Source organism: Carassius auratus, chromosome 41, assembly GCF_003368295.1.
Source record: "Carassius auratus strain Wakin chromosome 41, ASM336829v1, whole genome shotgun sequence".
NCBI lineage: Eukaryota > Metazoa > Chordata > Actinopteri > Cypriniformes > Cyprinidae > Carassius > Carassius auratus.
In genome coordinates, this window is record NC_039283.1 from 20,743,136 (window position 1) to 20,760,489 (window position 17,354).

At 36.8% G+C, this 17,354-nt stretch overlaps 1 protein-coding gene across 4 annotated transcripts in view; it reads left to right on the forward strand.

Annotated features, from left to right (window-relative positions):
* Positions 1-17,354, forward strand: part of LOC113059231 (oxidation resistance protein 1-like) — a 110,706-nt gene that overhangs the window by 70,648 nt on the left and 22,704 nt on the right. For all 4 annotated transcript variants that reach the window (XM_026227573.1, XM_026227576.1, XM_026227574.1 and 1 more), the window contains 2 exons: positions 3,592-3,699; positions 6,656-6,772. In XM_026227573.1, coding sequence (XP_026083358.1) covers positions 3,592-3,699; positions 6,656-6,772 — 225 coding nt within the window. The remainder of the gene's footprint in view (positions 1-3,591; positions 3,700-6,655; positions 6,773-17,354) is intronic.

Consider the following 17,354-nt stretch of genomic DNA (forward strand, 5'->3'; position numbering starts at 1 on the left):
GCAAAAAAAGAAAAAAATAATTCTGAGCAATTCACACAGATAAATGAATTCTCAATTATATTAATTTTTTTGAGACTAACGCTGAAAAAAGAGGCATCAGTTCCGGTTCAAAACTGGCATCAGGTAGCTGTGGGGTTGGACGCTGGTGTAGTTGACGTGCTCTGTTCATCTTCACGTTCTGCTGCTGCTGCTGTTACTGTCACGGCTCTGTTTCCACACGGATCTGCTCTCCCCTCGGATCTGAGCAGTTGTCTCACACCCGTCTCCCCCCAACACAAGCTGAAGATCTGTCTCTGTCGGCCAGAAGTGATTGACAGGGCCTTTGTTTTCCTCTGCAGAGCATGAAAAGTGTGCAAGATGACAGCAGAGCATTTGTCACAGGGCATAAACAGCGTGTCATGAGGCTGTTTGTGGCGGTTGTTGGTGAGGGGTGTGGGGGTTAACATAAGAGAGATTGGCAGATAGGGCACTCATATCTCAGTCTTCCAGCTTGCCTTGCAGTCTTCCACTCCAAAGCACATCACACCGCTGCAAAGATGGAGTGATGGATGTGATATTGAGAAGATGTTTTGATAATTATTGGACATGATGCATGACCTTGAACACACAAATCATCTTTAAATGGATAGCTTATCCAATATTCTATTTATGAATATTCTGTCATCATTTACTCATCCTCTTGTCATTCCAAAAATGCCATTGTTTTTTTTTGTGGCTTCATTGTTTTCATCCATACAATGAAACTCAGTGGGTCTTGTGTTGTTTTGGACACCACTGACTTTCATTGCATGGCAGTTTAAAAATTATTTTCATTTTTAGACACTTTCTGAAAAACTGCCTGCATTATTGTGGAAGCCTCACCTCCTGCCACAGGTAATTGTCTGCTTTTTTTCTCAAGAAGCTGTCTTGACCTCAAGAGGCGTTGAAGGAGAGCTAAACTGGTCAGTCACTAATAACGCTCTGCGGGTCAGCGGGAGTCTCACCATTGGCTGGTCTGTGGCCAGTTAAAGTGGTTGGACTCCAGGAAAGATTGAGAGAGATTGAGATCTCATTGGAGAGAAACAATAAGGATTCAGCATCTGCTTTAATGCTTCCTGAGTCTGTTGATTCCTACAGTACTCTGACTTGGCTAAAGTCATTGTAACAGCAATGAAGTCACGTAGTTAGTGATTAAAGCTTATGGTCTCATTATGCATGATGCATTCTGTGCACAAAGTAAATAGACTTTCTGTGCATATTTATAATGGTATTGATTCGTATTCAACATCAGCAAATCATGCAACAGTCACTTTTAAGCTCTTAAAAATACATTTCTGACTAAACATGACACTTATATGAGACTTCATCACATGGCCGAGCTATTTTAAATACTTTTAGGGTCAATGTGAAAAGCTTTAGGCAGTGAATGATTGTGACCAGGCTCACCAGTTGACCCTTGACCTCCTGCTGACATTTGCCAAAACAGGCTATTGGGACATCGAAGACACCTCGAGCAAGTACAAAAGTACTTTGGAGATGCAGTGGTTTCAGATATTTACAATAGTATTAAATTTTTTGTCATATTCATGTACCATGGTTTTTCAAAGAATACCATAGTATTACCATGTCCAAAGCAAGGTTGATGTTTCCATGGTGTTTTTTTGTAAGCGTTGCAAAAGAGAGAATGCCAACATCTGGCCAAGTCTGCTGTGCTAAAATTAGTTCTTTAAGTGATCATCAACGCAGTTAGCATGTGCCAGGAGGGTAGTAATGATGGCGTCACTATGGCAACTCTCATGCCACGGCAGCCATGATGTCCCAAGCAGTATGGAGCTCATACCTAGGTCTGGAACCAACCCTAGACATCACTAGTCTTGATCCACATGACTCAAGAGATTGACCTGTCTAAATTCAGAATGGGTGAGCCACGTTTGAACCCATCGTAAAATGTGCCTCTGCCTGCAGATTCTATTAGTGTCAAGTAGCTGAACAGCAGCGTATATTTATATTAGCAAAGTAAAATTATTTGCTGGAAGAATTGTTTATGTAGATTATTAACCTTGATACTCATATGTGTCAGGAAGCCAGTGTAAGGACCGTGATACTCTGGTGTATCTTAACTAGGAATATGTATTTGCATTAATCTGTAGTTTTATTGTTGATTCTGCTGTTGAAAGAAGGACCCTTGAGCCGCCCATGTCTGGAAAATATGGAGTTTGTCTAGACTGTTCTGATGACTCTTACTGCTGCGTGTGTCTTTTTTCCAAGCAGAAGCGACTGGCATCAACTGACATTTCTATTGGCACTGCTCGTGTTGTATATTGGGGGATATTTTTATCCACGGCTGCCTTTAGAAAAAGAAAGACAGACCTCAGCGAGACTTCCTGCTAAAGTCTGAGATTGAATTAGGAGGGGAAAAAAACTGACTCAAATATATTCACCATCTAACAACTACAAGCGTGTCCAAATTAGTGTCCAGCGAAGGCAGGTTGTGTTTGCTCTGATATGAAGCGTCCAGAAGCTACAAATAAATAGCCCACGGAAGAACCGTTTTCAAATGGCTCTCGCAGGGAATCAATGTTTTGTGCCAGACAGACTGGATGAAAGGATGCTGCTTGCATGGGGGCATTGGGAATATCGACTGTAGACGTTCCAATCTGGATACAACCGGAAAACTTCTGCTGAAATTCAGATGGGGGGGGGGTGCTCTTGCAATCAAAACAAAAGGATCTTGAGGCATCTTTTTCAAAGTTAAACTTCTTTTAACTGGATGTTGTTTCTCAAAAACACAGAGCTCATGCTGCAGGATGCTGAAAAAAAATTGGTCACAACATGGTGTTCATGTAGAAGAGCTGTGGCTTTGTTTAGTGGGAAGTGGTTAAAGGGTGAGCTAAGGTAATTTACACACCCCCCAAACCTGTAAGATTTTTCTTTTGTGGAACACAAATGTAAATGTTTAGCTTGCATTCTCTGTTTGTGTCTGCTTGGTCTGACTATCTCACTGTCCTCCTCACATGAGACACTCATGATACAGTAAACAGACATACTATGAACAAAGTAGAATTCTTTGGATTAAGTCATTATCTATAGTATAATGGTCAGACTGTCCTGAGCTCAGATGTTTATGTTTAGAGGACTGTAATGTGGCGGTATGAAGAGTACAGGAGGAATTTAGCATGTCAGTGTTTTGTAGAATTGATGATGCAGCGGTAAGTTCCACACAAGATGTGCAAAAGGGGAAGAATATGTTCACACCATGCAACATTTCTCTTGTTTTTAGGTTTTTGCCATCTCACTTTCTTTAAGTGTCAAACAGAAACGTTTTTATTTATTTTTTTAAGCCAGCTTTTCACCTTCTGTGACTTTTTTATTTTATTTTATTTCTGGCTAACTTTTTACAGTGGTAGAAGGTGTTTATAATAAGGTTTATTAGAAAAAAAATTATAATTTGAAAAGGTAACTGAATAAAAATCTTTAAAAATGTTTGGTAAAAATTTTTTTTTTTAAACAAAATACTTTTATTCAGCAGTGATACATTAAATTGTTCAAAAGTGAGATCAAAAAAGTTATTTTATATAATTTTATACATTTTTTTGTGCATTTGTTGTGCAGGTGGAGTTGCGGGACACTCTGAACAGTATTTCGCTGAAGTTTGACACAACTCCCAATGAACTTGTTCAGCTCAACAAACTCTTCTCCAGAAATGTGGTCCCCGGTCAGGTGTGTATTTCTCCTCTGAATATCCTATTTCTTCTTTAGGAATTTTAGATAACCTTTTAAAGGTGCCATCTGTAATTTTTGGCAAAAAAAATCAAGTCATACTCCACATTCCATACCAGATGGGGGCAGTATGCCTCAATAAAGTGAATTGGTCTACTCTAGAGTAACAAACGAGAAACGGCATAGTCTCTATGCTCCGCCCCTACTTTCAAAACAACACTGGCGTTCACACCGCCGGCGTCTAGAGCGTCAAAAATCGCTCTTGCCGCTCTGCTCACGACGCTGCAGAAAGATTTGTGAGCGCTCATACACTCTATCGTAGATTGAATGTTATTTTGTATTTATAGCGGCCGCAAAGCAAACAAGCTTGTTCATCTCGTGCAGACTAACCACAAGGAGTTATAAGTTAACCTCATTAAATATTGTTGTGGACGAAATATTAGGATCCTTTACTTAAAATGAACAATCTCAGACACCTTGGTCCACGTATCACTTTTAATTTAATTTTATGTCCCTGTACGCAAACAGGGACACATCATAGATTAATACAAACGCTAAACAGCAATAATCAATCTGTCCTTTATTCTGCTTGGGAAATAATGTGCCAACTCTCAAGCATTCAGCATGAGACACACGCAATTGACTCTTTTCACACGCTTTCACGCCACACATCAATTTTTTCACGCACAGAAAAACCACGAAGCAAAGAGGACACGGAGACCAACAGACTAGACAGAGCAGGTTAGTTATGATATAATAAAATGGGTAATGTTAAGTTATAGCTAGCTAATTATCAAACGCAGCTACGGTTAGCAATCGCTAACATTAGCACGTTTATCGAACAGCCTTCAATACATTTCTATGTTATAACTTCCCGAAAACAAATACACAAACATATAAAACAAACTTCTAGCGAAATACTAACAGCATCTAACTTACCAATGCAAAAGAAATGTTGCAAGTTCGGAGTCGAACCTCATTTCTTACAGGTCCCGCATATCGCCTCCCATGGCCGAAACTGGTATTACGACACCTGTCGGGCTGGGGCTAGTAATGCTAATGCTAATTAAGGTTGATATCTCTGCAGCACTATAACTTGACATTTTTTTAATGACATCATCGCCCTTATTTCTTCTCATTCTTTTGATGCGTGTAGGTCATGTTATGGATATTTTTACCTCAATTTTTGCATATGGCACCTTTAAGCTACCGTTGTTTTTGCCAATAATTAAAACAAAACCTTTCAGTTTTTACTACTTGGATGTAATTTTTTAATAAATCACATTACAGAAGTAAAAAGGTTGTGAATGTGATTTCATGTTAGTTATAATGTAACAAAAATCTCACACATTATTGAACTCCTGGCGGGTTTACTTTGCAAACTTTCATTACAACGCTCTACTCCCTTACCCATTAGATTTCTGCCAAGTCTTAGACAAAGAATCAATCTCTCTGTTTAATATAGTGCAACAGTATATCAATTATTGGCCAATATGACATTTAACCAGATAATATCTCTCAGATACAGTAGTATCTGAAGTGATTAATGACTTCTCTTTTCCAGCCAATGCATGAGCAGTTATGAAAGAACTCTTGCTAAACAGCTCCAGTATTTCGTCATCATCTCCTCACAAATACATGTTAAGCAAAGCTGAAGTCTGGATCGTTGATATTCACATGGCAGCACAGTAATGAGAGGCTAATAGATAGAGTCAGGCTCTGGAGATGGTCGACCGCCCTGTCACAGTACAGCTGGAAAGGGCTCTCAGCGTGGATCACATGACCAAACTCTGCGGCTTCTTCCATAAGCGTAATCCTCCCAGCGCTGAACAGCCCCTTCATGCTGACTGCACTGCCCTGCAAACTAACACGAGTAGATCCTGTTCTGTGTTCAGAGATCTGATTAGCACCAGGAGAGATCATGTTTGATGCAGTGAACTTTGAGATGTTTAATTACTGATTTCTACCCTGTAATTTAACAGTTTGGGGTGAAAGAACTGAAAACATTTACTCTCAAAAAAGGGTGTATTTGAGTATTTGTGTTCAGGAGAGTGTGACAAAAATATAATGAGAAAGTAAGTTAAATCTGACAAAACCCCAATCGGTGACAATGATTTAATTAAATTAGAATAAATAATACTAATACAAATAATACAATTCTAATTTTGAGAAATCTTTTGTTAAATATATTTAAATTAAAAAATATCCTATTAATTTCCATTAATGCATTGATTTAGTATGACAGAATCAGGACATATTTGTTCCATTTCATCTTTAATTTTTAAAAACGAAAAAAAATTTATCTGAAAAAAGATATATATATATATATATATATATATATATATATATTATTATTATATATTTTTTTTCAATAAGCTATTTATTAAGCAATAATAAAAAAAATGGATTGATTTAATATTAAAGACAGATTCAGAACAGATTTGTTATTTTTCAGCTTCAAATAAAATTTTTAGAATGGAATTTGTTTTACAGATTATTTATTTATTTATATTTTTTTATTGACATTATGACCTTATTTTTATTTATCAATCATCAATTGATATATATATATATATATATAGTCTTGGCATGTACAATGGATCATAACTGTGATAAACTTTTGCTTGTGTGTGTATTTAACCTAGCACTTTTTTTACTTTTACATTTGGGGACAAACTTAAATTATTCTAGCAAAACCTTTTTATAAGATGTCCTTAAAGTTAAATATTATGGAGTAATACATTTTTTGAATAATGTATAAAATTATGAACGGTTTTATTGAGCAGATCAGGGTTAGTTGTAGTAATTTTATAAAATATTTTGAACACTACAGGTACAGTTTGTCCTTATTTACATAACTTGATCAGTGTGAGTGTGTGTGAGTAGTGATTGTGCAACCGTGCATGCAGTTACTGGCTGGTTTTTGTGAAGCATAACGCTGCGGTTGTGTTCGCAGGTTCTGTATGTGCCTGATCCGGAGTACGTGTCTAGTGCGGGGAGCTCTCCCTCCTTCAGTCCCAGCAGCCCACTCTCTCCCACCTCCTCAGAAGCTGACCTGGAGAAAGTGAGCAGGGTATGTGACATTTCCCTCTTCACACCGCACAGCCTCATCATTTAACTTGTGCTCTGGAGTGACTCTCACACAATCATACATGCCCCAGCATGCCACGAGTTCACACTGAAAGATCTCTGGGTATTTTCCATAAGCTTCTGGTACACAGGAATCATGTGAAAGAGATTTAATGGTGAACAGTGAAGTCATGAACCGACAGCTTGAGATGCTGCTGTTCATTGTTAGTCAGGAAACATTGTGCTTTGTTTTCTATCAGCTGATAGGAAGAATGCCAGTCTGGAGAAAAGCTCTTCATTTATTTATGTGTGTTTGTCTTTCAGGAAGTATAAAACATTTACTTAAAGTCAACAGGTTTATCTTTAAAGTGTAAGTGTGTACGTTTTTTGTTAAAATACCCAGAAGTATCCCAGTTTAATCTGCAGAGACAACTAGAAGTAAGTGTTTAGGAAAACTATTTGTTTGCAATTCAGTTTGGTAAATACATGGAAAATTACACAATTCACTTTAAATACTGCAAATATATTACTGTTGATCTAATAGTTACAAAAGGACAGATGGGTACATAAAATATTTATACAGCACAAATGGATATGCCTCTGTAAATTTGCTTTTGAGCATGAGATCACCTGGCTCAAGATTGTGGTTTTTCACTGTCAAAAATTTTTCACTGTCAAAAATTATATTTACACACCCTCTGTAATCAAACATCTGCCATGAGCTGTGTACTTGCCCTCATTCTTAGAATCACTTCATCTAAATCCCTAAGAAACAAGCCATTTCAGAATAATATATATATATATATATATATATATATATATATATATATTAGGGGTGTAACGGTTCATAAAATTCACGGTTCGGTTCGATACGATTCACTGGTGTCACGGTTCGGTACGGTACGGTTCGGTACGTTTTAGAAACAGCAAAAAAAAAAAAATTGGCAGATAAATTTTGAACAATCATTGAACAATGATGGAGCTATTCTTTACCCATCTTCTATGGTGTTTTCTTAGCAGCATACTGTATAAAACAAAAACAAAAAAAATGAAAATGTTATATTGTTGTAGTAGTTATGAACAAATACAAAGATTTAACTTTTTATATGGAACTCTATAACTCTTTTTATTGAGTGTGTTTTTACTCAATTGGCTTATGTTTTTTGGAACAAAGCAGGAATTACGGTCCAGCTGAAATGGGCACGTGAAGGACTATTGTAACGGGGCTCAATTAAGCATGTTCTTAAAACCTGGGTTTTCACTAAGGCGCTCGCTCACTCAGTACGCGCTGAAGGCTCTTTGCAAAATGGCTAAAGGGTCTTTCACACAGGACGCGGTATGCGCGGCGCTGGACCCTGGGCTCAGCGTTGCCCTTCAGATAGCGTTACCTGTTATGTCGTTTGGGTTATTTGGCTACCTTGTTGAATGCATATCATTATATTTCACAATTTTTTATTTATTTTCCGAATATAATTAATTAGTCCAACGAACCGTTCGGTACATAATGCGTACCGCGTACCGAACCGAAAGCCTCGTACCGAACGGTTCAATACGAATACGTGTATCGTTACACCGCTAATATATATATATATATATATATATATATATATATATATATATATATATATATATGTATAATCAGTATTTAAGAATTTGCTCTAAAAGTCACCACAACCAACCAGACAATGAACACTATTAACATTATATTATACATTTAAAATTGTAAATATATTTTTTAAATATAAATAAAAACCGTATAATGACTTACTTATGTCACTAGTTTAATGTCTAATGACAATAAGAGAACGTAATAGTCAAACTGCAACATTACATTTGACCTATCGGTAAGCCCTTCCCATTGAACACAGATGAGCCAATAGCAGTTGAGTATCAGTTGCAAGGAGACCGGAATTTGGACATCTTTAGGTTTCAGCGCCACAGAGAAAAATTGGAAGATCTGAAGATTTCATCGGTTTGATGATGTTTATGCTATAACAATGGCAAAATTATGATCCTGGAATATTAAATATTTAATATTCTATTATTGCCCAGCCTTAGTGGTATAGCATCTCTTCTCTTTCCCGTGGAGTAACTGTGCTCATGTAACATGCTGTCAGTAGATTTGCTGTTGAATTTCTGTTTTGCAGTAAAAGCCTTTACCTTTAACATCTTATAAAGAAGGGGCCGCTGTACCTCAGTGCCTCTTGGTCTTCATTGTGACTGCTGCGACTGTACCGTTTGCAAACCTGCCCCACTTGTGCACTGAGCCTTAGACGCTCCTTTCCCTTTGGTTTCTTTCACACATTTCTATTTAGATCATTCCTCTGGGAAAAGGAAGCTGTGATCTGTCTAGCGGTCTGAGACAGGTGCTGTACTGGGAATCAAATGAGGAACTTCTGACCTGTTCCTGCCTACCTAGACAGCATTGTAGGCGTGATTCGGGCATTTTGCCATCTTGTTCTAACCAAAATTTAAGAGAGGGTAATCCCAGAATGCATTTCAAGAAGCTCTGTAACAAAATTCATTCAAGAAGGCAAGAGATATTTTATATTTTGGAGCCTACAATTTACTCAGTATTGAAAAGTTCTGATAAAATTTCTTTAGTCTAAGCAAAATGCTGTTATGCTTTTTAGAGGATCCCATTTTAGGCTTTGCAACATGTTATTAGTAACTGAAAATACTTAATGTTAGGAATGCACTGAAGTAATTATTAAAAGTAATTGTTGTCTTTTATTTTTATTTCTGACAATGGGGAAAATATAATAGCTAAAATGAAGATTATTTACCCTTTTGTCTAAATAAATTAAATAAAAATAAAGGCATCACAACATTATAATACAGTATGGAAAATATAATAGTCCATACAAAAAATATATATATTCTTTTGATATTTTAAAATATTAAAAATAGAATAACTTTAAGTGAGCATAAGATGGCAAAAACTATTTTAACATATAAATAGTAGATACATTTTGTACAATTATATATCCAAAAATGACAGATATATATCAAAACTAAACAGTACTCAAGGTGGTGAAGTGATATATTACTTTCAAATGTCTGTGCAATTAAACTACATTTATAATTAATTATTAACCCGGTTGCTAGCTGTAAACCTACTGTTAACTTGCTCATAGCAATTGTGTAATGGACTGGGTGTGGGTGACAATGGAGATTCAAGTGCAAGCTTTTATTGAAACAGATCGTGGTCAAAAACAGGCTGGGTCCAACACATGATAAATAAACAGAGAGGAGGCAAGACAAGGTATGAACAAGACAAGGCAAACACCCAGTTATGTCTACAAACAGCTAAACAAGACTTTGAATTGTGAGTGTGTTTGTATGCTGCCTAAATAATCCTACTGACGGGAAACAGGTGTGCATGAAATGGAGTCCAGGATACAGTGGCAAAGGTCTGGGATGGAGTGCCCTCTAGAGGAACTCCTGGGCACTCCAGCTTGAGATTGCGATAGATAGAGTTCCCCCCACCTTAAAGGCCCTAATAAGTATGTTTTCTATCTTCATTTCGGGGTAAAAACAAGTTTGAAAAGGCTGAGTGATGTTATACTGTTAATGAACTTTCCAACACCCCCACCATGCTTAAAGTTTAACGTAAACATGTGTCGCGATGCTCGCGCCTATCCCCTTAACAAAACAAATATGAAACGAAGAAGTTTAGGCAATCTAGGTGTCAGAATATTATAGACAAAAGTATAATGATTAGCAGTAGTTCAGAGTCAAGTATCATGTTTGCAATACAAAAGAACCATTTCATAATCAGTCCTTTATGGGAAGTGTGAATGTAATGAAAACTTTAGCATGATGTGAAAAAAAAAAAAACATTGGAGTCAGTTTGTTACTTTATTTTATTAGTGTTAATTTATTTTATTAAACTGGATAAATTGTTACACCTTTTTATATTGTTATGATTTATTTTTGATAAAAACAAAGGTTTATTATTGTATATTCGTTTGGCATTTAATTTATTGTATACCCTTTAAATTTGTTTATTGAAAGAATAGAAGCAGCAGAATGGTAGAAACACATGTATTTGGTAATTGCTACCTTATTTCTTTACTCTTTCCTTTCATTCTTTTCATGGCTTTGGAAAACTTGTCTCTGATGTTTCTCTGCATTACTCTTTGCATAACTCCGGGTCATCGACACCAAGTTTCATTGCAATTTATTTCTAGGAATTAATCACTTTCTCTGAAAGTCTACGAGTGATAGTACAAGTGGAGATATATTTGTGCAGCTCAGCTATTCGACACTCCAGTGTATTCAGGAGAGGTTGTCCTCCTATAGGACCTCTGCAGAATGAGGAACGAACCGGGGGGAAAAAAATTCTGAAGTTTCAGAACACACCCACAGATTGCCACGGACCAATGGAAGCTCAAAGGAGTTTAGGAGCCAAAACGAACTCCCCCAGAAAGATCACTTTGGTGAGCTGTTTCGAACCTGATTTTATTCAAAAAGACCATATTATATTTCACCCCCCCCCCCCCTTTAAGCTTTTATTAAAACTGGTTGTGGTCAAAAACATGAGCAAACAACAGTATCCGAGTCGTGACAAAGACTAATCCAAAAACAGGCAATGGTAAGGGCAGGCAGCAAACAATCACAAAAACAATGAAACAGTCCAAGGTCTAAATCACAGGGAAGACAAGGTATAAACAAGGCACAACAAGCGGTAAGGTAAACATGGAAAACGCCAAGTAATGAACGAAAACCGCTAATCAAGATTTTGAAATATGAGTGTGCTTGTATGCTGCTTAAATAGTCCTACTGACAGGTGTGCATGCAATCAGTTCCTGGGCAGAGGGTGTTATGGGAAATGTAGTCCGGGATACAGTGGCAGAGGTCTGGGATTGAGTGCCCTCTAGAGGAGCTCATGGGCACTCCAGCTTGAGATCCTGACAGATAGTCTTCAAACTGTTGCTCAGCCCTAACAGTAGGTGACCTAAAAGAGAAACCTAACTGTTGATGGCAACTTCTTTTTTAGAGGACCGTTCCTTGTGGCAATGCTAAGAATGCAACACCGAATTTCATGTATTCTAAATTACTGACTAGCGCATTGAGGACAAAATGGAGCTTATGTAGCTAGAAGTTTTTGTGTTAGTATTGTCACGAGACCAACATTTTGACTTTATGATACCTGACTAAAATATCTCGATACTACTGCAGAACTGATACTATGACAAAATATTTTAGAAAGAAAGAAACCAGTGTTGTTTTTTGAGCATTTCCTTCCCCTTAAAAAAAAATGGAATAAATCAAATGCCAGTGGCACCACACAGGCCTATGTTGAGCAACAACTAGTCTTTTACTCCTATTTTTTCACAATAACAATTTATATCATGATAGTCATTTTATGTCATGATAGTCATGCCGAAATGACTTATGCGTATGACAGATACCGGAAGTGAGACAAAATAGTTTATTACATTTGTAAAAATTTATATTTTTCTTACTAAAACGCATTGATTTATCCCCGGAGATGTGTGAGGAATGTTTATTATCAATGCGCTTGCTATTTTGACAACTTGTGAACTGTTCAGCTGCAACACCCGCTTGATTGCAATGATATTTTAATTTTTGGGTGAACTAACCCTTTAAATGAGGGGTATCACGATACCTTTTTAGTACCGGTATATCGTGCAACAGTTGTGTTCATCTATTTCTTGAGTGTATGTGCTGACCCTTAAAAGGCTGCCGTCTATGTGTTCATTGACCTCCTCAGCCAGTGAGCCTTATCCCTGAACACTACAGAGTCAGTAGTGTAAAGAATGCACTTTAGTAAAGCAAACAGCTCTTTTCCCAGGCTGTAATGATCGTTTAATTACAGAGCCATTATTGTGGTGCTACAGACTGGGCTTGTATTAATTATTAAAGCGGATGCCCTGGTATGTTTGTGTGTAATGAAGAGCAATAGTGAACGCTGACCACAGGGTGCAGTGTATTTGCTTTCAGAAGTAGATGCCTTTGTAATGTTTTATAGTAGTTAAATAAACCAGAAAGTTGAAGGTACTACCATGGTAGAGGAATATGTTGAGGAATATGTAAGTACTATAAAATACTACAGTACTATAGTAAACATTTGTGTGTTTGGTTAGTTTTCTTATTTCTTATTTCACTTGATATATCATTTATTTATTATATCACTTTTATCTATTTTAATGTGGTAAATATATTTTTCTGGTTATAAAGTAATTAATTATGTAATTGTAATTTGTTTATATTTATTAATTATTTTTTATTTTTGCAGGAAATTCATGTATTATTCTTCCCCTGCTATTTGAAGGGATAGTTCACCCAGATATTAAAATTCTGTCATCATTTACTTACCCTCAAGTTGTTTCACCTCTTTATGAGCTTTTTTTCTTCTGCTGCACAACAGAAGATATTTTAAAGAATGTTGGTAACCAAACAGTTGACGGTAGCCACTGACTTCCATAAAAAGGAAAGAAATGCTACAGAAGTCAGTGACTACTATTAACTGTTTGGTTACCAACATTTGGTTTGTAAACAAAATATTTTATTCTCCTTTATGTCAATTTGTGTATTGATGTGGTGATAATTGTTAATTCAGTTATTCATTAAAAAATTATAAATTAATCAAAAAGTCAGTGGTCGCATTACATGACAGTCATATGGTGTCTTCCTGTCTAAGTGGGCAGATCTTGGTCAGAATAAGCTGCTAAGTGGATCAAACCTTGTAATGATAATCAAAAGTCTGACTATAGAAGCAGCTCTGTGTATGTAATCTGGTGACTCTGGTCGTATCACCCTGATCTCCCCCTCCCTTCCTGCTGTTTGCTAAATTTAGTCTGTGTCACGAGAAGACAAGAGGTAGTGCCAGACTGGCACAGAAAAGTAGAGGAGGAAGTGTGTTAGAGAGATGGCCAGTGTTAATTACCAGTGGCTGCTGGTTTTGGCTGACTCTAGGAAAGGTGACTTTGTCCCTGTGTTACTGGTCTGATTTCATGCCCAGAAACTCTTGGGGTGCTTTGCTTTAGTCGATGACAGCATGAAACTCTTCAGATCAGCAGAGGTTATGTGGTGATGTTAAGTTAGCACTGTGAATGTTTTCATGGTGAGTTTCAGACTCATTAGAAACTCTGAAAATTGATCTTAGTGACATCATGTACCATTCAAAAGTTTTGGGTCAAGAATGTCTGTTTTTTTTTTAGCAAGGATGCATCAAATTATTTAAAAGTGACAGCAAAGGCATGTATAATGTCAAAAAAAGGTGTTTCTATTTCAAATAAATGGAGTTATTGATAGAAAAATATTGTAAATAAATGTCACTCTTTCTACAAAAAACATTAAGCAGCACAAATATTTTCAACCTTATATTTAAAAATATATTCAAATAGAAAATAGATATTTTAAATTGTAAAAGAATATTTCACAGAATTACTGCTTTGTTGATCAAATAAATGCAGCCTTGGTGAACATTTTTCATATTTTTCAAAAATATGAAAAAAATCTCACTGACCTCAGATTTTTGAACAGTGATGTATCTCTACATTTTACTGTATGCCATTTTACTATATGCAGTTCCAATTTATTTTGCTTTTAAAGATTTTTCAAGGACACAGAGATAAATAAATGCAGTCATCAAGTATTTTGCTTTCAGTAACAGCAGAACCACACACAGTATGGATGCATTCTGGAATCTTGAGCATTGCCATAGAAACAAATAATTTTGGAACCTAAGGATGTCAAGGGCTCCATGTAGAATCTAGACACCTATTTGAGTGACATCTGTCAGGCAGTTTTTGGCTTTCCCCTGCAGAACCCGTTTCTGGTCACCAGATGGAGCTGCAGGTTGTTGTCGTAATATTTCACAGCAAACAACTGCATAAAAGTGCTGTTGTTGATCTTGGTTAATATTAGAGTTAGCTGACTGTGTCCTTCTGCTGTGTTACTCATTCTTATTATAACGACAGTATAGCCGTTGTGATTTTGAGTGCCCATCTACTGCTTCAGGCACATGAGTCATTATGTGTGTGAGTTTGAACAGTACTGTAAGGGTGTGTGTGGAGTTTAGATCAGTCCAGCGGAGATCTAATGATCACATGGATGTCAGCCACCCACATGCGCAGCCCTGCAGTCAGGGTTAGTGGCCTTTTTCCAGGCTTAGGTTCTAAATCCACACATTGGTCTCCTCCAGGCTGGATTTCACTGAGGCTGTGCAAAACCAGCCCAGTGTAGGTAAGCTCCAGATGGCCTAGAGGACATTAAGATAAGCTTTTACTCTTTTTCTCCTCTTCCATGTCGGATAGAGACGTCACCCAGCCAGAGGACACCTTCTGTTGGTCTGTCTCTCCCACAGTGTCTTTGATGTGGTTTGGTAAAAATCATGAAATGTTCTTGGAGAAGTGCTGACTGCATGTTCTTCTTGAACCAAAGACTTCAGAAGCTGTTGTTCTTGTGCAGCAGTCTTTATCATTGTGTGCTTGAGTTCCATCAGTCCTCGCATCGCAGTAATCAAGTTGCTTTGATTGCTGTGATCTGGTGCGGTAATGTTGTTTATGAATTGACCATCTGTGCAAGGGTCAGTCTGTTTAGACTGAATGTCATTATTGGCTTTTACTGGGACAAATAAGTGCAGTAAATCTCCTTTATTTTAATCACAGACAAATTATGAAAAATTTGATGTCACACTGCAGAATTGTCCCCAGCACTATTTAAAAAAAACTGACTTTCAAAAAAAAAAATGCTATATTTTGTGTAAAAAAAATCAAACCAAAAACAAAAAACGATATATATAATATTGTTGTTGTGATTAATTTCTATAATCTTTTTTGTTTGTAAAAGTCTTTTTTCTATAACATTTTCATTTGTTAATTGACTTTTTTATTTTAAGATGGCATTTGATTTTGATTTGCCAGTTTTTTTCTTTTAAAGGAAAGCTATTATGCCCCTTTTTTCATAAAATGTAATGTAAGTCTCCCCAGAATGTGTCTGTGAAGTCTCAGCTTGAAATACCCCACAGATAGTTTATTATAGCATTTTGAAAATGCCGATTTTGAGTGGAAGCAGAAACCATGCTGCAGCCTTCCAGTCGATCAATTGAAACCAACACTGAAGTGACTTAAAATGCAATTCATCGACTGGCCGCTAGAGACTGTCTCCAAAGGGGAGTCAGTCCCATAGACCCCCCATGATAAAATGCCAAACTTTACAGCAAAACACAACTATGTTTACAGCCTGTTACAAAAGTGGTTTCGGTCTATATAGTTCCGAATCAATGTCTTCCCGGAAACACTGGATGTTCTTTTGTATTCCGGTGGTTAATAACAGCTTTGATAATGAAGTGAGCTATAAACATCAAGCCGTCATCAGAGCTCTGGAAATACACAAAGCTATTTGCGTTTCCATGCATGTTCCCAGGCATCCTGCCTCCCGGCGCTGTGCGAGACGAAAGAGGAAGAGGCGGGGAGTGTTAACTGTGAACGGGGTTTCATGAAGGCCTGTTTTGACTCTCTGGTATCTTATTCTGGGATCTGAAGGGTGGGCCGGTCTGTCATGGCACACTAGATGTGTGATGACGAGGCCAGAGGGCGGGATATGCGCTTGTCAAAGAAGATTTTGTGAGAGCAGTTTGTATTATAAATAGTAATTGCAAATGTGTTGAAAATGTGTAAAAATGTTGTCTTTATTTATAGTATTCTAACGCTTATTTTGTGCTTGATTATGAGCTGTTACATGAAAGGCAGATCATGACAAAGTACAATTTATGAGGCTTCCTAAGCGATTGGCCACTGCACTTTCTAAAATTTCTAGTAAAATATAATAAAAGATAAAAAATATTTGTATTATGTTGCTTGCAAAAAGTGTTAATTCATCAGTATACATGATTACTTTTCAATGGCCGTCAATAGAGAAGGATACACATATTTATCACAGTTTCCCCAAAAATATTAATCGGCACTGTTTTTAACATTGATAATAATAAAAAATGTTTCTTAAGCAGCTAATCAGCATATTAGAAAGATAAGAAAATTTATCTAAAATCTTTTTAATACTGCATTGTGGTGCATTTTAAGAGAGAGTTATGAGAGTTCACCCAAAAAAAAAGAACATTATTTCATAATTTTTTTCCCCTTATGTCATTCCAAATCTATAACAGCTGCTGAAGACGAAATAAAATATTTTAAGATTTTAAGTGTTGAACTGTTTTTTCCATACAGTGAAACTCAATGTTTTTTTAACTATCCCTTTAATACTTGTTAAAAAGCATGAATAAAGGATGTCTGTGAAATTTGGTGTCAGTTAAAATATTGGTATTGTACTCAAGTATCCTGATCATGTACCTCTGCCTTTAATCACTAATATTGAGATAAACAGTAGTGGTGAGCGTCTAATTGTGTCTTAGTGTGATCTACACAAAAGCCATATAATGTGTTGTGTCCGTTTTAAACACTGCCACTGTCAGATCCAAATAGAGAGAAAGAAAGAGCAGGAGAGATGAGGAATCGGGGCTCTCTTGTGCAGTCACTATGTCAGCATTGGTGCATCAGTGTCAGTTTGCTTCATTCGGCTCTGAGAGATGTGTGTGTGTGTGTGGAGGTGAGAGT